The sequence below is a fragment of the Mesoplodon densirostris genome, chromosome 3 (assembly GCF_025265405.1).
Source record: "Mesoplodon densirostris isolate mMesDen1 chromosome 3, mMesDen1 primary haplotype, whole genome shotgun sequence".
In the NCBI taxonomy this organism is placed as follows: Eukaryota; Metazoa; Chordata; class Mammalia; order Artiodactyla; family Ziphiidae; genus Mesoplodon; species Mesoplodon densirostris.
Genome location: NC_082663.1, coordinates 100441206 through 100468869, shown reverse-complemented (window position 1 = coordinate 100468869; position 27664 = coordinate 100441206). Strand labels below are relative to the sequence as shown.

At 42.8% G+C, this 27664-nt stretch overlaps 2 protein-coding genes across 2 annotated transcripts; both read right to left on the bottom strand.

The window, feature by feature from the left end:
- Positions 1–344: 344 nt before the first annotated feature.
- LOC132486290 (zinc finger protein 226-like) lies at positions 345–11753 on the bottom strand. The gene is given in 6 exon segments (XM_060093279.1): positions 345–3030; positions 3032–3200; positions 6946–7072; positions 8950–8995; positions 11088–11138; positions 11611–11753. Coding segments are annotated over 6 exon segments (2529 nt in total). The 5' UTR covers positions 11646–11753; the 3' UTR covers positions 345–929.
- Positions 11754–19160: 7407 nt separating this feature from the next.
- Positions 19161–21039, bottom strand: LOC132486810 (zinc finger protein 234-like). The gene is made up of 2 exons (XM_060094379.1): positions 20968–21039; positions 19161–19499 (listed from the first exon to the last, which is right to left on the bottom strand). Exons 1-2 carry the CDS (start codon positions 21037–21039, stop codon positions 19161–19163), a joined length of 411 nt encoding a protein of 136 aa, XP_059950362.1.
- Positions 21040–27664: the final 6625 nt, after the last annotated feature.

The window sequence follows — 27664 nt, the reverse complement described above, 5'->3', positions numbered from 1 at the left end:
AGCCTCTTTTCTCTACTTAAGAAGTCTTGGTGAAAGTAATGCTAAAACCCTTGGGAGACAATCACATCAAAACCTAGACGGAAATGTGGTGAATAAGAAACCAACGATCAGTTCATTTACTAAGAAATGTTTATCCTCTGTCACTGTCATTAGTAACTCTTTCTGACACTTAAACCTCTGCCTTGACATTCTTGAAAAAAGGGTCAACAGTATGTTTTCTGTATTGCAAGATGAACAATCCATTTTCAGTAAGTCTATACTGTCACAAAAGATAACCAAATTTGTACTGTCTAAGATTCACAGAATATTAGATAGACAAAGTCCAAGATAAGATCCAACTTGAAGCGAGGCTGGGGGGAGACAAATGGAGCTAATCATAACAGGACGATGCCACATTAATATTACAAATTGCAATACTGAGTGGTTTTCTAACACTTCAAATTTTTGTCTCCCTGAATTACTTTTAAGGCCAGATTTAGGTTAACTGCTCTGAATACAAATTTTTATGAAATTCTGGAGGGGACTGCAACATAATTTTCAAAAAGTTTTTCCTCATTCATTAACTGAACAAATATCGAGCACCTACAAAGTAGCTGACAATGTTCAGACTGTAGATTCAGAACAAACGTCGCTGCATTCGTGGAATTTACGTTGTAATGGGCATAAATTTTGCCATGTTCATCATACTTTTGTACAAGGCCTGCTAAAACTCACACTAAGGCTTCTCCCCTAACATTTAATAGAGGTCAAAGTTCAAACTTACTACACCATTTACCAGAGTTCTCTGCCGTGTGGCCTCCTGACTACTGGGACATGTTGAGCTATGGCTGAAACACCGACTTTAATGAAACAAATGATTTTTTTTTCTTTTGAACTTGATGACTGGAAGAATTCACATGACACCTGAGTTGTTTTTGTTTTTGTTTTAATCATTTTATGGAACTTTTTTCGTGTGTGGGCTCTCTGATGGTCTTACCACTCCTATCACTTTTATAGGATTTATCAGCAGCATGGATTCTGTGATGAACTGTTAGATTGGAGCGCCAACTGAAGCTCTTACCACAGGTCTCACACTTGTAAGGCTTCTCCCCTGTGTGCACTCTTTGATGAGACTGTAGCTGTGAAGACCGACTGAAGACCTTACTGCATCTGTCACATCTGTACGGCTTCTCTCCAGTGTGGACGCTTTGATGAAGCTGAAGACCTGAGGCCTGAATGAAGTGCTTCCCACACTCCCCACACTTATATGGTTTCTCTCCTGTGTGGACCCTCTGATGCATGGCGAGGTTCAGGCTCCACTTGAAGCCCTTCCCACACTCCTCACATTTGTATGGCTTTTCTCCAGTGTGGACTTTTTGATGGGCTTGAAGGTGTGAACTCCGACCAAAGCTCTTCCCACACTCTTCACATTTGAATGGTTTTTCTCTGCTCTGGACTCTCTCATGGGCCAGAAGATTTGAGGCCTGCCTGAAGACTTTCCCACACTCCTCACAATTATACCGTTTCTCTCCGGTGTGGATTCTGCAATGAATTTTAAGATCTGCTCTACGACTGAATCCCTTCCCACACTCTTCACATCTGTATGGTTTCTCACCGGTATGGATCAGCTGGTGGATCTGAAGTCGTGAACTCTGATGGAAGCCCTGCCCACACTCCTCACACTTGTAAGGTTTCTCTACACTGTGGGCCTTCTGATGGATTTGAAGATATGAACTCTGACTGAAGCCCTTCCCACATACCTCACATTTATAGGGCTTCTCCCCTGTGTGGACAACCAGATGAACTTGATAATGGGAGTTCCTCCTGAAGCTCTTCCCACACTCATTACATTTGTATGGTTTCTCTCCTGTATGGACTCTTTGATGTGCCTGAAGGTTTGAACTCAGAGTAAAGCCTTTACCACACACATTACATATGTATGATTTCTCTCCAGTGTGGACTCCCTGATGGGCCTGAAGACTTGAAGGCCGACTAAAGCCTTTCCCACACACATTACATATGTATGATTTCTCTCCAGTGTGGACTCCCTGATGGGCCTGAAGACTTGAAGGCCGACTAAAGCCTTTCCCACATTCCTCACATTTGTAGGGTTTTTCTCCTATGTGGACCCTCTGATGAATGTATAGATTTGAGCTACAAATGAAGCCCTTCCCACACTCCTCACATTTGTATGGTTTCTCTGCCGTATGGACTCTCTGATGGGACTGAAGGTGTGAATTCCGACTGAAGCTCTTATCACATGTGTCACATTTGAATGGTTTCTCCCCAGTGTGGACTCTCTGATGGTCCTGAAGGTGAGAGGCCTGACTGAAGGCCCTCCCACACTCCTCACAATTATAAGGTTTCTCTCCCGTGTGGACTTTACAATGAATAGTAAGTGCTGACCTACGACTGAAGCCTTTCCCACATTCCCCACATTTGAATGGTTTCTCTACAGTGTGGACTTTCTGAGGAGTCTGCAGCTGTGAGCTCTGACTGAACTCCTCGCCACACTCATCACACTCACTGTGTTTTCCTCCCACGTGAACTCTCTGATGAATATGAAGAACCGAGCTGTAACGGAAGCCTTTTCCACACTCACTGCACGTATGAGACTTCTCTTTTGAGTGTAATTGCTGGTGAAGATCAAAGATGGAGAGATCGGTGAAGGTTTCTTTACATTCATTACACTGGTAAGGTTTTTGTCCTGTGTGAATCATAGTATTCTGATCCAGTGTTGAAACCCTCGTGCTATCTTTTCTATAATCACTGTAGCCGTAAGATTTTTGACCCTTGTGTACTCCATGAGCATCAAGGTGATGTGAAATCCAACTGATGGTGTCAACATCCTCTTTACACTGACACAGTTTATTTTTCATGGAAATTTGCTGGTGTCTATTCTGATAATTCTGTGACTCAGTCAATGAAGTTTTCCTCCAAGAATCCTGGGCTCTCAAAGTTGCAAACCTTGGATTTCCAGTACTACTGGGATCACCTGCTTTATCATTTAATATACGGTTCTCATCTTCAGAAATTTGAATAGAGTCCTGCCCCAATCTGGCAGGGGGAATCACCTTGTTTGTGGAACTGACAACTATTTATCATGGAGTCTTGGCATCTGGTTAAGTCATTTGCCATTTGTTGCCCGATTTGCCAGCAGGAAAGCTCTTCACGTGATCCTCTGTCTTGAACGGCCCTCAACTCACTTTGATTGTTTTCTTCTAGAAGGACAGAGAATTCAGAGATGTGGACACGTGAAAGCTTTGTTCAAAGATTCAAGATTTTACACTTAAGACACAGTATGAGACTTTAATGAACCTCAGGATGGTTCAGCTTATCTTTCGCACGACAAATCAAGTTCTCTGGTTTATATACTCACAGAAACCAAGAGATGGTCTGTTAAACTCCCAAATACTTAGCATTAATGAAACCCATTTAAAACCAAATGACTACTCTGACATACTATTTAAATCATCTTTCAAAAATTACATGTCTGGGCTTCCCTGGTGGCGCAGTGGTTGAGAGTCCGCCTGCTGATGCAGGGGACACGGGTTCGTGCCCCGGTCTGGGAAGATCCCACATGCCACGGAGCGGCTGGGCCCGTGAGCAATGGCTGCTGAGCCTGTGCGTCCGGAGCCTGTGCTCCGCAACGGGAGAGGCCACAACAGTGAGAGGCCCGCGTACCACAAAAAAAAAAAAAAAAAAAAAAAAATTACATGTCATTCCTACCATAATACAGTATCAATAAAGACAAGCATTTTGCTGTGCTCACAGCTTTAACAGTGCCTAGCAGTTAGTCAGGGCTCAAGAAATGCATGCACAGGTGAACTCAGTTTGATTTCTAGGATTCTCTACAATTCTGAATCCCAGGTTAAGTTTGAACCAAGTCAGAGACGCGAAACAGCTTTTACAAGTCAGGTATCAGATACAGGAAAAGGACTGGAAAGTACAGTTTTGCTTAAGTTGAAAGGCTGCACCCGAGGCGGCAGCACACCAAGGGGGTTAGTGCTGAGGAGAATATGAAAGGGGCTAAAAACCGGGACTTCCCCGGTGGCACAGCGGTTAATAATCTGCCTGCCAGTGCAGGGGACACAGGTTCGAGCCCTGGTCCGGAAAGATCCCACATGCCGCAGAGCAACTAAGCCCGTGAGCCACAACTACTGAGCCCACGTGCCGCAACTACTGAAGCCCGCGTTCCTAGAGACCGTGCTCTGAAACAAGAGAAGCCACTGCAATGAGAAGCCTGCGCACCGCAACGAAGCAGTGAGCTGCTCCCACTCACCACAACTAGAGAAAAGCCCATATGCAGCAACGAAGACCCAACGCAACCAAAAATTAATTAATTTTAAAAAAGGTTCTAAGAATCAGTGGGGTTAAAAAAAAGCATGAAGACCTGTGCACTGGATCCTTCTGAGGCATTTGTGCTGCCTAATATGTTCCTCCACTCCCCCTGCCAAGCAGGAGTCAAAATTTAGAGGCTAGGGAAGAATGCTGTCTCTTTAAAAACAGCATGGAAAATTTTTGGACACAGGTACATTGGTCTTTAACAAGAATGAGTTCCAAAGTGAAGAATGGGGTTTATGAGTGAGCTGGGAATAAATTCCATAGCCTGTGATAAGTATTGAGAAGAAACAGACTAGAAACTATTAAAGAATGATCAAAGCACTCAAGGTGACATTATCTAAAATGCCTTCTACAAGATACATACAAATGCACACACACACACACAAAATGTTTGTGGAGCTAACAAAGATCGATTTCTTATTAGTGAGGTGGGCTTTGGAGGAGGCAAATCGGACGCAGCGGGGCAAATCTTTTAAGGGAAAGGCTAACTCACCAGCTGGCTGTTTTCTGAGACCTGTTCTCCCCTGGTATAAGGGATAAGGAAATAGAAATTTCTTTCCTTCTATGGGAGGGTTACCTAAGAAGTAGACATAAGAATCCTCATTCAAAACAGTATTTCCTCCCCAAATGAATTTGCTCTGCTACTAAGAGCTCAAGGAAAGTCACAGGGAAAGCATTTTACTCAGTTTGGTTATAATTACAGGTTCTATACATATTTTTTGTGCAAGTTGACGAGGGCCAACTTGTACAGAAAGGCAAACACACACATACACACATCATGGGCACCTGAGAAGTTAGAATTAGGCTAGGAATTCATTTGAAGACAAAAAAACATTTAGCAATATCCCTTATTCACTCGGATTTGTTCACCGCCTACTAGCTATTTTCATGGAAGGCTAATTTCTCTATCCATTAACTCATTCGTTTATTCAAGAAATATTTAAGAGTTCCTGTCATGTACCAAGACTATGCTAAGCACTGAGGCTACTGAGCAATAAACATGTAACAGACCGAATTCCTCCTGCACTCCTGGATTACCCTCCAGTGGAAGAAAGAGGTGAGAAACAGGTGAACAAAATGTACATGAGTGAAACGCTTAGAGACAAAACAAGGCAGGGCAGAGAGAGTAAGAAAGAGAGGACTGTATTTTCCATAGGGTGGTCAGAGGACAGCCACCCCCTCATCTTTAAGGTGACTGACTGAAAGAAGTAGAGGCCTAAAAGATTACAGGTGAAAGAGTATTCCAGGCAGAGAGAAGGACAAGGAAAAGGCTCTGTGGCAGAAGCATCCTTTGCAGGTCTGGAAAAGATAGGGTAAGAGGGAGGAGAGGTGATGTATTCAGGGAGGTGGTGGAGAACGAACAGCAGCCCACAGAAGGCTCTAGAAGCCACTTTCAGTGGTTTTTATTCTAAGTAAAAGAAGCCACAAGAGAATTTTGAAACAACAACATAACCTGACTTAAAGTTACAAAAGATCACTTTGCCACCTAAAGAACAAACTGTGGGAGGAGAAGGGTGGCAACAGGTGACCAGTACAAAGACTATGCAATAATCCTGGAAAGAGATTTCCAACTGGGACCAGGTGATGGACAGCACAGGGCTGGTGAGAAGCAAATCAGATAGAGAGCTAACCACAGGAACTCACGACTGCTTGGTTCTCACCTAAATTTCTATCTGGGTTGCTGAATTCATCAACCAAAGCCTCTCTTCTCTTTCTGTATGTTTTGTATCTCGTTTGAAGAATGAGAACATGCAAAGTCACAAGTTAACATGAACGGGCTAGAGCTAAAGTTTACTAGAAATTTGAGTTCCAACTGCATATTCAAGGTATTGAAAGCTGTGTTTTTCAAACTTCGTATCACGACCCACTGAAGAAACAGCATTTATTTCACAACCTAGATACACAGGTAGAAAAGTATACATTACTAAAACGAAGCTTGAATGACCTATATCTAACCAATGTCTCTTTTCATGAAATCTGTTCCCACTGGCTCTCACACCACTCATGCCATCGCCCAGAGTTTCTGCTGCAATGTGTTGTACTCTTCCTAAGAAACTCTGGTATTTTCTATACTATTTTATTTCATTAAAAAATCACACGTAAGGGGCCTCCCTGGTGGCGCAGTGGTTAAGAGTCCGCCTGCCGATGCAGGGGATACGGGTTCGTGCCCCGGTCTGGGAGGATCCCATATGCCGTGGAGCGGCTGGGCCCGTGAGCCATGGCCGCTGGGCCTGCGCATCCGGAGCCTGTGCTCCGCAACGGGAGAGGCCACAACAGTGAGAGGCCCGCATACCGCAAAAAGAAAACAAACAAACAAACAAACAAACAAACAAAAAATCACACGTAGGGCTCAATAAATTGGCTTTATAATCCACTAATGGCAGGGAGGGAAATCTGAAAAAGAATACACAAGGTACAGCAAGATACTGTCAATTTACAGTTCTTTTACAAAATAATTGAAAAGGACCTGAAACACACTGTTTAGAAAGACCAGAGACATCCTCTCGTGTCCCACAGGAATTGCAAAAGTCTGGTCCCCAAACTCAGGGAACCACCTCAAGAGGCCCAAAGCCTTGAAACACCAGGGTCACAAAGACACGCGCAGAGAAAAGCTGTCCTCACCCACTGAGACCAGGTTCCGGAAGTTTTCCACCATCACATCCTGGTACAGCTTCCTCTGGGCCGAGTCCAGCAGCCCCAGCTCCTCCTCTGTGAAGGCCACGGCCACGTCCTTGAAGGTCACCGCCTCCTACGACAAACAACACCACCTCAATCTTATACCCAGTGGCCAGTGGAAGAGGGGCAGCCCCGAGGAGACGAGGAGGATGGGAAGTTGCTCCGGCTCCTGTGAGGTGTGCAGACTTCCCAGCACCCCCTCCTTCCATCCTGCCAATGCCACACACTGACTTTCCTCAGCCTCACCGGACGTGCAGCTATGAAAGAGAAAGCTTTGTGTGTTTACCTGGGGCTCTCAGACAACCATAAGTAAACTCCCTAGAATTCTAACCACTGGATCCTGAACTAAAAAGCTTTCACTGTTTAATTATTATTGCCAAGTGCCCCAGAAACAGTTACCAATTTAGTCCTGGCAGTATTTGATGGCACCTGCTTTCTCATTGAGGTGGGAACCAGCTGAGAAGGAGTGTTATAGGTGGAAATTAACCAAAAGGCCATGCCAGGTCTCTGAATGAAAACTCTCTCTTTCCCCGTTTCTGTCTTTCGCTTGAATGCGATACTCTGACTCCAGACCCTTGGTTTTCTGGGTGAGTCTGAGTTGGTTCCTCCTTTTTTCACAACCCCTATTCTTTATATTTAAAACAAAGATGAAACCAAGCACCTCTTTATACGATTGTTCTGAGCTGTCTATGCAGTGACAAGTGCTTTAAGTACCACTGGACTTTTTAAACTAAGGTCATGTATTACTCTGATTAGAAAAAAATATAAGATGGAAAAAGAAACAAACCAGTAAATAAAATACACAAAGGGTCTGACTCAAGATGGGGAAGACTGAATCTAACTCTGGTCGTGAGAAAACTTCTAACAATACATTATTTTTTCTGCGTGAAGCAGCCGTTTGATCCTGCTGTGCTCTGCCGTATTTGGATATTCTACCAAAAAACATCCAAGGCACCACATATAAAACATACCTCTTAAATTCTGAATACCTAAACCTACAATGTTAAGGGCAAAAAGGGGCAATATTCTTCAGAACAGATATTTTGAGAAAAAGGTTAAATCAGGAACACTGTCACTGTAGTGCTCCTAAAACAGGAGAAGTCTTTCAACTAAATGTCTGTGAATAAAGAATAGTTTAAAAAATAGGTGCAGGGCTTCCCCGGTGGCGCAGTGGTTGAGAGTCCGCCTGCCGATGCAGGGGACACGGGTTCATGCCCCGGTCCGGGAAGATCCCACATGCCGCGGAGCAGCTGGGCCCGTGAGCCATGGCCGCTGAGCCTGCGCGTCCGGAGCCTGTGCCCCGCAACGGGAGAGGCCACAACAGTGAGAGGCCCGCATACCGGGGGGGGAAAAAAATAGGTGCATAAGTTTGCAGGAACATGATAAAGCAATTAAAAGTGAATGTTAGCTAGTATTAAATGAAAAAAACAATTTAAAACTGTATCTATGTTATAAATACAAATACACATCCATGAATACATATGATGAAGAGATTACAGAAATATAAAAGCAGCTAATTTGTAAGCAGGTAAGCAGTAGACTGGAAGATGTCCTTCATTTCCCTTAATTTTTCTTTTACTTGTAAAATAAAAAAATGATGAAATAAAACAAAAATTAAAACCGAAACCAATTAAATTTAACAGGAATTTTTAAAAAAGCACACATGGCACACTCAGGTCCTCATATGCTTAGACTCTCCTTGAAAGAGAAAACCCATATGGAACTATACCCAATATTTTGTAATAACCTATAAGGGAAAAGAATCTGAAAATATATGTATATATATGTATAACTGAATCACTTTACTGTACACCTGAAATTAATACATTGTAAATCAACTATACTCCAATCAAAAAAAAAAAGAAAAAGAAAAAAAAAAGAGGAAAACCTGTGTCCAATCTGAGTACAAAAATGGCGTTTTTAACAGCAAGAAAGGCAAGCTCTACTCACCTGGAATGTGCTCATTTTCTCTCTCCTTCTGGGGAAGTGCAGAGTCCTGGCAAGACAGACAGGGAAAGAAGAAGTCAATGGAAACTGGTTTAAAGAAAAAGAAGTCACTAACCCACGTGGTGCTCATTGTGAATTACCAAGGCTCCCAGTCCTCGGGGTGGCTACAGCTGATTATGCTTGATGAGCAGAGCCCCACGCAGATACCAGATGCCCCCGTGAACCCCCTCAGTGGCTGTGTGAGGAATGACCTGCCCAGCCATACACAGTGGCCCCCTCACAGTGTGCCTGCAGCTTCCACAGGGGTCATTCTTATTCTGGGTATGGTGTAAACAGAGACCATGTAAGTCAGAGTAGGTTTTGGAGTCAATATGCATGGGCTGTGATCAGGCTACGCCATTCACTAGCAGTGTCACCCTGGGCAAATTATTCACATCTCTTCGCCTCAGTTCTGTCCTCTGCCAGTGGGGGAGAACACGGGCATCCACCTCGTGAGATCGTCCTAAGGTAGGAGGCTCTGAGAACACCACTGTCAGGGTTTCTTATTTCTTAGCAACTGCGGTAAAGCAGATGATATTTTGGTTAGAAATTATCCTTAGAGATGTGATTTCTACCAACAGAAGACTGTCAGACACGTGGAGGTCATACGTTGTTGCCCTGTTATGTGAGAGTCTTTAGACTTCTGAAAATCTCTGCTTGTCTTCCTAAAGATTTTGTGACTGCAACAATAATATTTAAATTGACATGGACAACTTTTTACAAAAGGTATAAAAATACGTTAAGTTTCTTTTTAAACAGGAAGTACCCTTTTGACAATTATGCACAGAGGTAGAGACCTAATAAAAGCCAGGATTCTGCAACAACAATAAAAAATAGTTTGACAGTCCATACCTAATTCAAATGAAAACAGACAGGAATCTGAATTGTAATTATATCATTATAAATATAGGAAAGTTTAAGAAATAAATGGGAGACTTCCCTGGTGGTGCAGTGGATAAGACTCCACATTCCCAATGCAGGGGGCCCGGGTTCGATCTAGTACAAAAGATGGCAATGATTCCACTCCCCAAAGGTTGGGAGAGATATATCTTCACAACTTCTAACGACCTCCATTTTGACTCTACACTTGCTAGCTGTCTTCTGCTCAATTCAGGATTCTGAAAGGGGCCCTGACAGTTGACAATAATTAGTGGGGGAATAAAATCATTGGACTAAGTAGGGCTTTGGTGAATCCAGCTCAGTTTTATCTGTGACATCCAGCAGGGTCAATTTCCTCGGCCTCAGTTTCCAGAAAAGACCCTCTCTTGAGCTTCTCGAATTTTCACGTGCATGTGAATTACTGCGGGATCTTGTTGGAATGCAGCCTCCTGGGCCCCCTACGCAGAAATTATAAATCAGAAGGTCTCGAATGGGGCTCAAGGCTGGGCATTTCTATCCAAGTGATGCCAATGCCGCTGGTTTGTGGACCACAATTTGAGTAGCACTGCAGTGTAACATCAGTCCCACAAAAAACAGCCTCCACTACACAGAAACATACACAAAGAGTAACCAGACAAAAAGGCACTAAAACATTAACAACTGTTATCTTTACATCCTAAAGTTATAGATCATTAAAATTTTTCTTTATGTATATATCTGCATTTTTCCATAATGATTATGCTACTTCTATGATATACATATTATTTGAAATAAAATAAATGACCCAGTTGAGAAAACTATCTTAAAAACTCATAAAACAGCCTAAACCTTGCTCTCAAGGTCCCCACAATTAAGTCCCAACCTACTTTCATGATATGATTCTAGCCAGTACCCTATGCTCAAAGAGAATATACCAAAGGGATTAGCAAACTCAGGTGCTGGACTCAAACTGCCTGGGTCCCAACCCCAGCTCTGCCTCCTACCATCTGGGTGAGGATGGGCCAACAGGGTTGTGTTCCCTGCCCCCAGCTCCTCATCCTTAAAGTAGAGAAAACAGCAGTACCAATTCACAGAGCCACTGCCTGATGGAAATGTGTTCATTTGCATAAAGCTTTTAGAATGGAAATTAGTGACCAAGGCTCAGTTATCATCGTTACCCATGTCCCATACGTTCTACAATTTATAGGAATACCTTAAGTAGAACAACGCCAAGTCCTACTCACGTGGGGCTCTGTTGCCTCTTCCTCCGTGCAGTGCTTTTTGAGAAGCCAGGGCTGGGGAAGGAAAGGAGACTGTGAAATACCAGGGCTGTGTTTCCATCCCCACTAATTCATACCGCACCCGCTTCCGCCCCCGTACCAGCTAGAAGTCCTCTCCTTCCAAAACAGGCCAGGAGTCCAGGACAATTCAGCTTCCTGGGCTCACAGAATCCCGCTGCGAAATGGGTCCTCCCGAATTAGCGTAGTATTAATACCAACAATGTATCAGGCAGTTGTAGACCTTTTACTTGTGCTATCTCGTTTCTTCTCACAACACTCTACTAACAAGGCATTCCTTTTCCCCCCTTTTACCGAACAGCAACGGAGGCACAGAGGAGTTAAGCAACTCACCCAGTGTGACGCCGTATGAAGCGGTAGGGCTAGCTCATAGGTGGGGGACGGGGTCAGGTTAGGGGTGAAGAAAACCGGGGAGACCCTCAAACCCCAGGAGGCACGACCTGAGCCCACCCCATCCCGGGTACGTTACCAAACGCAAAGAAGCTCCGCCCGCGGGACGTACATCACCACTCCAGGCCCTCAAACCTCCGCTTTTAGCCGCTCCTCCTCTTTCTCCCCAAATGAAAGGTCTGCAAAGGTTGGCCCCAGGCGCATGTCGGGGAAGCTTGAATGGGTCGTGAAGAGCGGACCTGAAACACCGTCAGCAAGCAAAACATGGCTGCTACGTGTCCTCCTGGGGCGGAAGTGCCTGCGACTAATCCGGAACTCCTGGACCACATTTCCCAGAATTCCGCGGGTAAACCTTTACAGCGAGGCCTTACTGTAGCTGCAGTATATGGGACGACACGAGTTTACGAGCTCTGGACTACATGTCCCAGAATGCAAGGGTGGGTGCCGGGGTGTCTACCGGCACGAGCGCTGGACCACATGTTTTCACTCTGGTTTTCACTTTCCGGAATCCCCGAGAAGGTCTCAGGCAGTCTTGCCGTTCTACTGTGTAGGCCTCAGAAGAGTGTAGATTCTGTTCATTGAAAGGCGTACAAACTCAGTAGAATCTTGGACGTCTTCAAGAGGCTAAGCGACAGAAAAGCATTACCAGCCACGAAGGCTTCCTGGTAAACCCCAAAGAGTTTCACCATTGGAATAAGGGGAGAAGGAAACTGGGCTTTCTTTGGCAGGGACTGAAGCCAAACGCCAAAACACCTCATTCCCTGAAATTGTGTAAAGGTGAACGTGTTTTGTTAGCATCTTACAACCCGTGCAAAAGCAAGGGAAAATCCTTTCTAGAGACAGACATCAACATCCTAGGTCTCAAGTTATTTCTGTAATTATAAAATCTGTGACATTGCTATTTGACCAAGTGAACTTTAAGGGGAAGAAAAAAGCATTACTTGACATACGGAGGGACACTTCACAGTCATAAAAGTTTCAAATTATCAGACACTAATAACTTCAGCTGATACTTTATAAAGCAAAAATTGACAGAACCATGAAGAGAAACATTCAAATTCATAATTGGATCTGGAGATTGGAACACATACATAGAGGGAAATGTTGAGCCTTAAAAGCATATATTAAAGTAGAAAGGGGGGCTTCCCTGGTGGCGCAGTGGTTGAGAGTCCGCCTGCCGATGCAGGGGACACGGGTTCGTGCCCTGGTCCGGGAAGATCCCACATGCCGCGGAGCGGCTGGGCCCGTGAGCCATGGCCGCCGAGCCTGCGCGTCCGGAGCCTGTGCTCCGCAACGGGAGAGGCCACAACAGTGAGAGGCCCGCGTACAGCAAGGAAAACAAAAACAAAACAAAACAAAATAAAGTAGAAAGGAAGTTGAAAATTGATTCAGAAAACATCCATTTCAGGAAGTTAATAAATGAATGATAAAACTGAAGAAGGCAGATGGAAAAATATAAGATCAGGTTAATGAAATACAAAATAAAGTAGATCCCACACACACCCACAAAACAGAAATTAAAGAAACAAACAAAACAAACAAAAAAAGATCATCCATAGTATAAACAAAGATTTTTTCAAAAATTTGTTCCAAATTCTTTCAGGAAAATATCCTCCAAGAACTATTCCTGACTTAAGCCAACATAGCACACAGGATTTCTTTCCACTACAAGTAAAGTGAAATCTTGGATATAGCATGATGAAATACGGTAACATGATTAAGTTTTATTTATTCACCTCCTGTTCCCTATGGCACCCTCCACTCCCTTCTCTACCCCGTAAGCTACCATTCTAATTTGTTTGATGTGTTTTCTTTTGGGTGTGTTCTTGTGCAAAATGTGCACTTGTGTATATTTTCAATTTATATAAATAATATTGTGTCATAAAATTCATTCTGGTGTTTATTTCCTTCATTCAGGAGTATATTTTTAAGATTCACCCATCCGGGCTTCCCTGGTGGCACAGTGGTTGAGAGTCTGCCTGCCGATGCAGGGGACGCGGGTTCATGCCCCAGTCTGGGAAAATCCCACATGCCGTGGAGCGGCTGGGCCCGTGAGCCATGGCTGCTGAGCCTGCACGTCCGGAGCCTGTGCTCCGCAGCGGGAGAGGCCACAACAGTGAGAGGCCCACGTACCGCAGAAAAACAAACAAACAAAAAAAACATTCACCCATCCATCTAATTTGTTTCATAGAGTTCCATTTTCTGCACCCACATTTTACCTGTACTCTTCCAACTGCCATGCCAATGATAATAAAATAAACATCTTCTTACATTTGTTTATAGACGTATCTGAGAATTTCTTTGGAGTACATACCCGAGTGAAGTTATTTCATAGCAAATGTGTATACTTTAATAATATAGCCAGATTGACTTCCTGAATGGCTACACCAGTCCAGATTACCAAAGAGTTGCACGTCAGGTTTTTGTGCAACCACTTACCTTCATTTGGACGACTCATCACCGTTTTGCTAGTGTATTAAATGTATAGTGGTATCTTGTTTTAGTTAAATTTCTCTGATTTCTAATAGGTTTGATCTTTTTTTCAAATGCTTGGTAGCTTCATTTATAAATGTCTACTTAAAACTTTTGCCCCATTTTCTAATGTGGATGCTATCTTTTTCTTCCTCATTTCTATTACATATTCTGATTATTAATACCTTTTCAGTTTTACCAATTACAAGTATCCTTTCCTAATTGGGCACGTGTTTCTAAAATTTTTCTATTGTGTTCTTCATGGAATAGGAATCTTTAATTATAAGATAATAAACCAATAATTTCTTAATATCTGTGCTTCTGAAACTCCTCAGGTGAAAAAATATATTTCTACCTTTTAAAAATTAACTTTCTAGACTTATCTTTCACATGTAGGTCCTTTAAATATTTTGGAGTCTATTTATGTACATTTTATTACATGGGATCCACTTTTATTTTTCTCCAAGAGAAATTCTTAAAAATAGTGATATTCATGGCTTGAAGATTCAATATTACAAAGATATCAGTAATCCTCAAAATGATCTATAGGCTCAATCAAACCCCAATAAAAACATCAGCATTTTTCCCCTTGGAAATTGATGAGATGTTTACAAATATTATGTGGGAAAGCAAAGAGCTATAAGAAGAGCTGGGGGCTTCCCTGGTGGCGCAGTGGTTGAGAATCTGCCTGCTAATGCAGGGGACACGGGTTTGAGCCCTGGTCTGGGAAGATCCCACATGCCACGGAGCAACTAGGCCCGAGAGCCACATACTGAGCCTGTGTGTCTGGAGCCTGTGCTCCCCAACAAGAGGCCGTGATAGTGAGGCCCATGCACCACGCTGAAGAGTGGCCCCCGCTTGCCACAACTAAAGAAAGCCCTCGCACAGAAACGAAGACCCAACACAGCAAAAATAAATAAATAAACTCCTACCCCCAACATCTAAAAAAACATAAAAATAAAAAATAAAAGAAGAGCTGGGACAATCTGAAAGAAGAATGAAAAGAAAGATATTAGTCACATTCAATCTTACTATAAATCTACAATATAAGATAGTCTGGTGTTTGCTCAAGGATAGACAAGATAATAGACATCAAAATCCATGTTGAAACAGACATTATAACAACGTGTAAAAAGAAAACACTGCAGGGAGTTCCCTGGTGGTCTAGTGGTAAGGATTTGGCGCTTTCACTGTGGTGACCGTGGTTCAATCCCTGGTCAGGGAACTGAGATCCTGCAAGCCACGCAGCACAGCCAAAAGAAAAAAGAAAGAAAAGAAAACACTGCAGCAGAGAGGGGAAAGAACTCTTGTTAATACAGTTGATCCTTGAACTAGGGTTCAAGGGGGTTAGGGGTGCCAACCCGCTGCTAAGTTGAAAATCCAAGTATAACTTATAGCCAGTCCTCTGTACGTACATGGTTTCTCCATAATCGGCAATTCTGCATCTGAGGATTGAACCAACCTTGGATCGTGTAGTAGTGCAGTATTTACTATTAAAAAAAAATCCTCGTATAAGTGCACTTGTGTAGTTTAAACCCATGTTGTCCAAGGGTCAACTATTGGTTCTCAGTCAGCTGGATATCCATATGGGAAAAATATTAATCATTACTGCATAGGATATAAAAATATAAATTCCAGAAGATCTGCAGACTTAAATTTGAAAAGTAAACAATGATGCTTTAGGAAAGAAACGTAAGATAACAGCCTTTTTGCCCTGGAGTAGGAAGAATTTCTTAAGACCAAAAAAATCACCAACTGTGAAAGAAAAAATTGAAAAATTGGACTATTTTAAAGTTAAGAAACACTGTAAATCCAAACGCAGCACTCTTGGGCCAAAAGTGAGAGATATTTTAAAAACATCTATGGAATAAAAGACTCAGGTGCATCCCTCATGCCCATGCATTCTTCAAGGGTCAACTGTATCTACCAAAGTTGAACATATACCCTATAACCCTTTGGTTCCACCCATAGAAATATCCCTCAAACAAGTGCACAAGGCACATTCTAGATTGCTCACATCACCACTAACTGTGATAGCCAAGAATGGGGAAGTACCCAATACCCACCAATAATGGGGTTAATAAATAGATTTTGATATGTTTACACACTGCAATAATATCCACCAATGAAAATGAATCAAAGGTATCCACTCCCAACAATATGGATAAATGTCATGGATATACTGTGGAGCAAATGAAGCCAACACAAAATAGCACCTATTACATGACTCCATTTATATAAAGTACAAAATAGGCTAAGTGAATCTACACCATTACAAATTAGTGGCTACCATATGGAAAGGAAGGTTACTGGAAAGAGCCAAAAAGGGATGCTTCTAGGGTTTGGGGTTTGTCCTGGTCCTCCAAGAACTAGACGGCAAAGTGCTGAGAAAGACTTTAATGAACAAATATTTCATTAGGGGAAACATCAGAGAGAAAATGGCAGGGAGCTCTGGAAGGCTGGCAGAACTATCAGCTCATAGTGCAAGTCTGACCCTGAGTGAAGATTTGGAAGAAAGATTTGGTAAATCATCCGAGACTGCCTTGTAATCTACGTAAAATCCTTCAAGGCTGTCAGAGTCCTTGAAAAAAGGTCACTGGACAGAGGAATCCTGGTCTCCAAGAAATGGCCTGCCTTAGGATCCCTGCTGTGCTGACTAGGAGCAATCAGGGGCAAGGCCGGCCTCCAGGCAAATGTGGTGATGGATTTAAGAGCAGCAGCTGGGACCTTTGGCCAGTTATGCTCCCTGTGGTCATAACTGTGAAACAGGAGACTCTCAACGTGGATGCTTCCTTGTGATAAGATCTGGTTGTTTATTTCTGTCAGTAATAATACTGAAGCAACGTTGCGTCCTTCTCAGGATATCATACCCCAGAGATCTAAAACGTTTGTTTGTTCTGTTATTGATAATGTTCATCTCTTGGCTAAGGTAGTGTTCACCAAATTTACACCTACTGTATTTCTTGTTGTGATTAATACTTTGTGGAGAGATATTTTGGGTTTTGTAGCATCCTGCTCCTTGTAAACTTTCAACCAGTAGTTTTATAATTCATTGATTACTCTTGCCAGAACCTATCATTACTATGATGGTTGTAAATAATGATTTTTACATTACATCATTCCTTCTATATATTTATGGTTTGGCATTCTATTATGAGAGCCCTTCCTTCCCTCCCTTCCTCTTTTTTTATTCATATTCTGTATGATAATTATTTATTTTATGGTCAAATTGCTCAGATTTACCCAGTGTGAGTCTCTTCAAGCTGGATCTTTTTACACGTCCCACCACTCTTTGCTACTTTCTGGCACAGTAAATTTTCTCCAGGATCATTCTACACTTTCCTTGCTCCAGCCCTGAAATAGAAACATGGATATATGTGCTTATATACATCACATACACGTGTGTGTTTGTATATCCTCACGCTTCCATATCTACTTCTGTAAATACCTAGCACGTGCACTCACTCCCTCTCTCTCTCTCCAGATGGGTGGACGGATGGATGGATGGATAGACAGATCTGTATAAATAACTTATGGTCAGACTTCCATATCCGTGGTTCCTCTGTCATCAGGGAAGGAAGTCCCTGTCATCATTTTACCGGCTTCAGATTAATAGAGGAATCTATCAAAACTCAAATTCTTACAGCTGTACACTAATTTCCATTAAAAAATTTAGTGACATCATTGATGTGGTGTTCATCTTTTTGGTATTTTAATCTCATACTCAATAACTTCCAATTATATGATTTCTAAATCAAAGAGATCTAATATATTCTGATATATATACTCCTTTCCTGAAACCATGCTTCACTGCAACCAATAGGGAAAAGCACATAAGTGTCAGTCTTGTCTCAATAATACATTGGATAATTTTATCAAATTCCTACAAGTTTTCTGGGTATTTGCCTCATGGATGTGGGGGGAGAATATGGCATAGCCCCTACCTGAGAAGTTTAGAAGAAATGCTACAATAATTAGAAGGCAAACATTTCAAAGTCTGGATGAAAATGCAGAGAATTAGAAATCAGTAAGTTCAAGGTCAACTAAAAATTTTTTTTTCTAGGGACAAACAATTTTTGTGACACTTTCAAAGTGTTACAGTAAACCCTGCCTTAATATTGACAGACAAAAAAATCAATTGTATACTATGCAGTTACTGTTGTTGCAAAGTTAATCATGTTTTTTCACTCTGTACCATCAGAAAAAAAAAATCACAAGATAGTTCAATTTCTACTGAACACAGTCCTTGGAAAACTAGACGGGGTCTCAAATAACCACCCAACTTGAGAACAGAGGATGCGGGAGGCAAGGAGCCAGTTGCGATAGGCTAATAGCATATTAATATTGAAGATTGGGGGGGCTTCCCTTCCCTGGTGGCGTAGTGGTTAAGAATCTGCCTGCCAATGCAGGGGACACGGGTTTGAGCCCTGGTCCAGGAAGATCCCACATGCTGCACAGCAACTCAGCCGCGTGCCACAACTACTGAAGCCTGCACACCTAGAGCCCGTGCTCCACAAAGAGAAGCCACTGCAATGAGAAGCCCACACACTGCAATGAAGAGTAGCCCCCACTCACTGCAACTAGAGAAAGCCTGCGTGCAGCAATAAAGACCCAACACAGCCAAAAATAAATTTAAAAAATATATATTGCAGATTGGTTTTCTGCAGTGGTTTTCAGTATTTCAACAAAAGTTCATGTCCTGAATTGATTTTATTTTGCAGGTTTCCCCATCTGGATACAACTTTCATATATTATACATTTCCCCCTTTTGGTTTATTTAAAACACACGTACTGAGCACACCTAAAAGCACTAGTCAATGATAAGGTTGTGTAGATTCAGCAGCCAAGTCCCTGCCCTCATGGAGCACACATTCTCATGGACATCAATTTTGACTAGCTCATCCTTACACTTTTGTTAAAGCCCAGACCAAACTCTTTTCCTTTCTAAGTGCTATCTCCTAAGTGACATCTGATAAATGTCAAAGTTCTGAATGCAGCCCTTACTGCACCACTCAGAAGGGATCTCTGCTGTGTGGTCTGCTGAACACTAGGATCTGTTTAGCTACTGCTTCAACACCAACTAATTTAAAATACTTTCTCTCCTATGAGACCTGACGCTTGCAAGAATGCACGTTGCACGTGAGTTTTTTGAAAACATCATTTTGTAGAACTTCTTTCCTCTGACAGTTCCTTGATGTTCTTACCACAGTCGCTGCTTTCATAAAATGTATCCCCAGTATGCATTTTGTGATGACTTATAAGATTGGAGCGCCAACTGAAGCTTTCACCACACGTCTCACACTGGTAAGGTTTCTCCCCTGTATGAACTCGCCTGTGATACTGAAGCTCTGAAGACCGACTAAAGACTTTACCACACACATCACATCGGTACGGCTTCTCTCCAGTGTGGATGCTCTGATGAAGCTGAAGACTTGAGGCCTGACTGAAGTGCTTCCCACACTCCCCACACTTGTATGGTTTCTCTCCTGTGTGGACCTACTGATGCATGTCGAGGTTCAGGCTCCACTGGAAGCCCTTCCCAGTGTCTTGGCCACTGTATTTATTTCTACTTGTCTACACTTATCTGTCACTTGGGGGTTATAATTGTACCTGGTCCATGGATACGTTGTACAAAAGATCTGTAAAGTAGTTACAAGGAACTGACACAGAGTAAGCACTCCACAGACATTGGCTATTAGCTATTGGACATATTTCTCCATGAAACAGATTACTTTATCAGTGGATGACTCGGTGGGAGACAGTGAATCACAGCATCACAGCATGTTGAAAGTGACCTAGTTCACACTCTTATGTGAAAAAAAGAAAAGTGTGCATGCGTAGAAAATGTCTGAAAGTTTACATAACGAATAGTTCATCATGTTAACTTTGAGGATTAGAATAAATCAGGAAAGGAGGAAAGAAAAACTTGAGTGTCATTCAATTTCTACATCATTTGTGTTTCTACACCGAGACTCTGAATACACTGGAAGTGCCATTTTTTTGAATGTGGCGGGATATGTATAAGGGGACAATGTATAAAAGTACAATAAAAGTCCCCCTTCATAACCCCCCAACCCCACTCTCAAGATGGAATAGATATGCTGTGATACAATTTATAGTCGTACTACTACTACTCCTCCCACCGCAGCCGAAATCCTCTGAGCCCGGTGCAGCAGCTTCCTTTCACAATGCTAGGACCGGCCACAAAACAGATGATAATCCCTTTGGACATTTCAAGGAGCAGCACCAAGGGAACAGTACCTGGGAAATGCCACTGACAGCTCAGAATATCCATGGCATTTCTAGAGCCTCGGCACTGCTCTCGCTCTGGGAATGAAGGTCCAAAAAGCACGTCAGAGAATGTTCGTAATTGTAAACAAGCTCCACCTTTGAAACACAATCTACATAGAACCAAATATACAAGCCTGCACAATGGATGAAGCCAACGTCTCCTCCATGATTGCCCTTCTGACAACTTTGTTGTCTCCTCAACCATAAAAGGTGAACTTGAAACTCCCGACCTTGCCTTGTCACCAGAAACATCCAAGCTTGGATCAGTCTTTCTAAGACCAGATATTTGCTCTGTGAACTATTAGAGACTTGTCACATACACAGAAGTAGAACAGGATTATTTCTATCTACCTGGCGACCTGGAGTCTTTCACATTGCTCCTGTTAAAACTCTCAGAATACCAAAACTTTACCTACAAAGGGTTCAAGCTATGACACTCCCAATTCTCACAAACCTCCTCATCTCTTGTGAGTCACATGCAGCCAATTCCAGGAATTGGAAACATGGTTGTGAGGATGAAACTGACTTTGGGGCTCCCCTTGGATATGGTCTTCCAGACTTACCAAAAGGCCATTAAGAGGACGGTTTACCCCACCTCAGGGAAACCTGAGGCAGTATTTGCAGTCAAGGGCTGGCCATGGCTTCTGAGCTACATCCAAAAAGAATTTCATACCGTACCTGGATCTGCTGAAGCCATTTCTGACTGTCCGAGAGCCAGCATGTACCGCTCCTGAACTGCCTCCATTGTGGATCATCAGTGGGGCTGTCAGATTTACTAAATAAAAATACAGGATACCCAGTTAAACTTGAACTTCACATGAATAGTAAGTCATCACTTTTAGTATAAGTAGATCCTATGTACTATTTGGGGCATACTTATCTTCAAAATATACTCGTTGTTTTTCTGACATTCATATTTAACTGAACAGCCTATATTTTATCTGTCAACCCTACTCATCAGAAATGATGGAGTCTTATAGAGATCCAAGAGATGCCTCAGAGCATCCTCAGCTTTTATTTCTATGTCCTGGACAGTGCGCACGAGCTTCCCACTCACATTAATTGGCTATAACGGAGTATATTCTCCATTTTAGAGCCTTTTGTACTTGTCATTGTTATCATCTTCCTTATTTTAAAGAGATGTTTATTTTTTTCCAAACTTAATAGCTCATCCAAAAGTATTTGGAAGTTCATTCGACAAGGGAAAAACAACATGCTTCTGAAAAGTGAAGGGAACCGCCTGGTGTTTAGTAAAGCAGTATTAGGGAGATTGAAAAAGCCAAACTTAATAAGCAAATCTCTCCAAGGGTATTTTCAGAGCTTGATACCCTCCCACACCCTGAAAATATTATTACATCAAGAAGGTAGAACCTGCTAACCAAATGTAAGGCTCCCATATGATTCTATCAAACGGAGGATGCTTCTTTACTAAGCAGTGAGCACACCTGCTGCCCCAGGGACCTTGGCAGTTGCAATACAGAGCTCTTCCCTTTGGGATGGAAACAGCAAGTTGTCCTGTGGTCTACACGCTGGCCCCAAAAATACTACACTCCCAATACTTGTCAACTTTAAGTATTTTTCTACATATCTCCATTTTTCTGTTACTATTTGGACTACATCCTAGCCTTGACATTACATAAATTGCATTCAAGAAGCTATTTTTAAAAGTTGGTAGGAAATCTTAAATATATAGCTTACAGTCCCTGGCTTACTTTCATCCAGGTGCATAAGGGTTTTCAAAAGTAGTCAGGTTAGTTACCCCGTATCACAGCCCCACGCTTTTGTCAGAGATACAAAAATGGAACATGGTATTTAAGGTTTTAGTTGCCAAATCATCAAGCCTCCCAGACAGAGGCAATAGAGCAAAATGATTACAGAGGCATGGATTTTGATTTGCTCCAGTGTCTTGGGCAAGTCACTTGGCCTCTGTATTTATTTGTACTTATCTGCCCTTTTCTGTCCCTTGGGAGTTATAATTGTACCTAGTCCATGGGTATGTTGTACAAATTATCTGTAAAGTAGTTAGAAGAAACCGACACAGAGTAAGCACTCCACAGACATTGGCTATTAGCTACTGGAAATATTTCTCCATGAAACAGATTACTTTATCAGTGGATGACTCGGTGGGAGACAGTGAATCACAGCATCACAGCATGTTGCAAGTGACCTAGTACACACTCTTATGTGAAAAAAAGAAAAGTGTGCATGCGTAGAAAATGTCTGAAAGTTTACATAACGAATAGTTCATCATGTTAACTTTGAGGATTAGAATAAATCAGGAAAGGAGGAAAGAAAAACTTGAGTGTCATTCAATTTCTACATCATTTGTGTTTCTATACTGAGACTCTGAATACACTGGAAGTGCCATTTTTTTGAATGTGGCGGGATAAAGGTTTTCAAGTTCTCCTGATACATCCGTATTATTATTTCAGACTTGCTGGCATTTCTTGCCATCTTCGGATCTACACCCATTTGAGTCAGGGGGCCATTCTGGACGGAGGAGATAATAGAGCAGAAGTGAAGTGAGAGAAAAGGAGAGAAAAGATTTTCTCTTTTCTCTTCAAAGAGGAAAGGTCTTTGGAATGGGAACAACTCACAACCAAACTTTGGGGAAAGGATGTGATGGAAAACGAGACAAACATCCTACCCCTGTGATGAGAAGGATTCCCTGGGCTGGATGGAGGGAGGTCAGAGGTGGCTGGTGAGGAAACGAACTAGCGAGAAACACACACAAGTGCAGAGCAAACACCCCGAGGCCACTCAGCCTGACTCCATGCAAACATGTGTCCAGCAGCCAGCCCTTCACCTGTGGCTCCCTAGCAAGACAGGTACCTCGGGGGTGCCAACTCATTCTGAGTCCATTATGCCTGGCCATTCATAAACGGCTGTCTAACGTGTGAGGAATAAGCTCTCAATGTTTATGAGGAAATTGGGGAAGGAGATTGAAAGGTTACTTAAACGGAAAAAAAAAGAAGTTCAGGAAGGCAGGATGGTAGAGAGACAAGAAAAAGACCTTAAAACATAGAAAGGATTTGCCAAAGAAGAGAAAGAAAAAGAAATGTTTCCAAATGGGTTAACCTGCACCTAGGAAGTTAAGGAAGATTACTGATCTGTGAAGACTATGGAATAAAGAGAATAAAATTTATCAGAAGTTGCTGAGAATATGGTAAGCAGCATGATTATCAAATTATGAATTGGCTGCAATGGCATTCTAGGGGGACACTAGGAAGGGGAAGCAAATGTTCATGAGATGACAGTGGCAGGTGGAAAGTTGTTTCAGGGGAAGATCAGTCTTGCAGAGTGTGTATCAGAGGAGGGCAAGTGTGAGCAAGCAAGGAAATACTAAGTGTATACGGTTCCTTCACTGAGTGCACCCAGCCCCGTGGTCAGCCTTGAGAACAAGCAGGACTTCAGGTTCTGGAGCTACATTTCATTCATCAAGACTTGAGAAGACACCCTTAACTCAGGTCTTCTCTTCAAACTCCATCTTTCCTTCTTGACCTTCATTTGGCCTCTTCCCTTACCCTCAAGCTGTGGACTGAGGCCACAGAGCAAGATGGGTCACTAGTGTCCTCCATCCCCTGGCGACTGTGTTTCACATCAGTGGAGCACCAAAGGCAATAACCAAGTAACAGACTCAAGAGTGTAGGAAGAGGAAGAGATTCTGATAAGGCTTTCTGTGACAGTGTGGGCCGAGTCGGCTCTATATGGCTGGTATCACCTGAATGATGAGCAGCCTTAGGGGAGAAGTGCTCAGAAGGCAGAGCCTGGCTCTCTAGAGGCTCTGCGTCCTCACAGCCCACTCCAAGACCTCAGTTGCAGCTTCGGCCCCCAATCTCTCTCCCTCTGCCTACTCACAGGTTTTGAAGTCTTCTTTCCTCCACATTTCTCTTGAGAGGTGGAGGAGGAAGATGAGCTTCAGGCCAGCTCAGACTCCCCTGGGATCCCAGCAGGATGCCTATCATGAACCTCCCACCTTCTAGGAATCTCCTAACATCTCCACATTTGGGGAATTTTCATTTCAGCTATACTTCAATTGCTGGCTGGAGATGGCCTGTTGGAAGGTGGCTAAAGGCAAGTAGGAATCCTTCGGGCAGCCTGGCCCTTCTCGACTGTCAGACATCTTCAGGGATATTCTAGGAAACGTTGTTTGTTCTAGAGAAGGGAGGGAAACACTCCAATTGTCCAATAATGCTTGAATGGAAAATAAATGATGCTATACGCATGTGATGAAATAATATCAAACAGTCAAAAATCAAAGACCTAGATCTATATGGACTGATGTGGATAAATCTTGAAAAGATAATATTGATTGAAAGAAAATAAGATAAAGAATTTTAGATTATGATAACAGGTATGTAAGTATTTAAATATTTAAATCAATTCAACATATTGCTTCTATATATATAGAGGCAAGAATATAAACTTTATCCAAAGAACACATTATTTACATTTAATATGTTCATTTATCTAGGAAACCCAAAAGAACCCACAGATAAACTAGCAGGAACTAATAAGACGGTTCAACAAGGCACACACATACAAGATCAATACATTTTAAAAATCAATCAGGCTCCTCTACACTGGCGATAATAAATTAGAAACTGTAAAAGAAAATAAGAAAAAAAGAAGATCTAAAACTAGTCACAAGAGCCATATAAATTATTTAGAGCTAAGCATACGTAAAAGTAAATATAATTAACAAACTGAGTACGACCACTTAAACTCCGCCCAACCCAAGGATTAAAACACGCCTGTTCTTACTTTATGAGAACAGGCCCTCTTCTTAAGTAGTAGATCAGTACGTGAGAGTGAATCAAAGAAACACAGCATTTGAAAAGTCAGCTAGGCCAAGCCTCTCGATCGCACAGACAGAAGCTATAGCCCAGACAGGTTGAGTTACTTGGTAAAGGGCCCAATGTCCTGACTCAAGGACTAGCATTTTTCACTCATTCGTAAGATACAATCAAATTCAGTACCTTGGAAAGAGATGGGAAAAAATGAAGAAATCAATTATATAGTTTCTCATCTTTAAGTACAGAAATAGCCGTGACAAAATTACAGGTATTGAGGGAAAATTGAAGCGCAGAGTTTAAAATGTCAATAATCCACAGGGAAACTGGAGACCATTTAAAATATTCATATTAAATCTCTATATAAGACATTAAAAGATCTCCAGTCAAAATGTTCATTTTATAATAGATATGGTATGATACAATTTATAATAGATGTGGTATGAACCTTTCCCTTTCATGGGAAAGGTTCAGCTGGGAAACAGGAATTGTTCTTGAAAACGGGGCCTGTGCTATTGCAGAGACTGTGCTGAACCTAGGTCAACAGAATGCTCTGATGTCATCACTGAGGTCACAGAATCCTGCTGTGCGCCTGGCAACCTTGCAAACTTAACAGCCCTGGTGAGCACTAGGCAGCACTGCTGGTTCACTAAGTGGTACAAGGTTTTCAGCCATTTAGGAGACTTGACTATTTTGATTTGTATTGAATCATTTCAACGGATTGCCCAAGAGCCAACAAGGGCCAACCTGTAGCGAAGAGGAGGAGTTGGACATCTCTTGAGGCATCTTCTAAGGGAGACTTCTAGTTGGTACCATGAAACGGCGACAAAAGAGGAAACATCTGGAAAATGAAGAGTCCCAGGAAACTGCCGAGAAGGGAGGAGGTATGTGGGGGGCAACTTGTCTCGGGCACATGGGTTTCTGCCAAACTGAACCTTCTCTAGGAAGCGGGAAACTGAGAACGTGTCACCTGTGAAGCAGGGAGCGAGAGACCTTGTCTCACTGATGCTGCCGTATCCATCCGGAGCGTCCCTGTGGTGTGAGACGGCACAGAACGGCCAGATGCCCCCTGGGAGATGGGAGGTCAGCTCCGCTGCTCTGAGGACTCTCTCCTGGGGCTGCCGGGCCTGGAGCTTTGTCGGACTCACAGCAGGCTGCATCCTGCTTGCACAGACCTAGAGGTGCAGCTTTTCTCAGTCCCCGATTTCTCTCTTATTCTCTTGGATCTTTCCCTGGGGTCATGAGGTGGGGGATGTGAAGGATGCAAGGATGCTGAGAGAGACCCATGACTTGCTTGGCCTCTTTTACCAAAGTGGAAAGAGAAGCCCCATGAGTTGAAGACCCTGTTGAAAAATATCTTGACAAGTGGAATGCAGTTCGAAAGACGATTGTTTGCCTAGGGATGGTGTCATATTGAAAGCAAGGAGGTTTTATTCCTTCAACAGGAACAATTTCCCAAAGGAGACCAAGGGAAGGGAAGGGCTTTCCAGAGACTGAGACCGCGTGGGCAAGGGTGAGAAATGTCCTCAGGGTCCTGCCGGGAGCTCTGAGAGCCACGGGCCACGTGGTGCCTGTGTGCATTAAATGTAGGCGAGTAGCTTGCCCTGGGAGGGGGTGGTCACCCCAGAGATCCAGCTAGAGGTCTCTGCCCCAGATTAGAGCCCAGTAGCTCCTACCAGGCCCAGGGCCCTGGAGACTGTAGGATGGGCCCTGGGAATGGAGCTCTAGACAGCAGGCAGATTTTCAGGCAGTGGCTGGGACAGGCTGGGGAAGGCAATGACTGCCCCTGACCATTCAGAATATTTTTCTCTATGTTCCTGTGGGGGGGGGGGGAGGGGGTAGTGCAGAGAAGAGCAGGATGAATGGGGGTAGAGTGCTTATCAGATATAAACTCTGCGTGGTACAGTTCTTGTCACCCTGCCTGGACCTGGCTGACACTCGGTGTACGTAAGAGTGTATACAGAACTCTTGTTAGGGGTGTTTTATGAGACAGTAACTCATACACCCATGGACACTCTGATACAGCAAAAATATCACACACCCCACATATAACTTCCGTATTAAACCACACACAGCACATGGAGGTATATACACGCATCCCTCCTGTACTACGTTCTCATACAACCCACCTGTATCACAATCCTCTCCTCCAACACCAAACGCTGGAGATGAGATATGTACATAGACACACACACTATATATATAGGACACACACACACACACACACTATATATATATGTATCTCCTCAACTCTCGCACAAACACAGCTAACTTCAGCCATCGCTAAATACCTCTATAAGAACCAGTCACGTGTCATACACACCACACTTGTAACACATTCTTGAGTAATGCCAGACCCGCTTTGTACAAACCACAGTAAACCACAGTCTCACTAACCCATGTCAGGGTTGCTAGATAAAATATGGGCTATCCAGTTCAATTTTAATTCCAGATAAACAACAAGTAATTTTTCAGTATCAGTATGTACCATATTTGTATGGGCCATACTTACACTAAAAATAAGTAAGACCAAATACTGCATGGGAATGCTTACACTACAAAATTATTCTGGGTTTA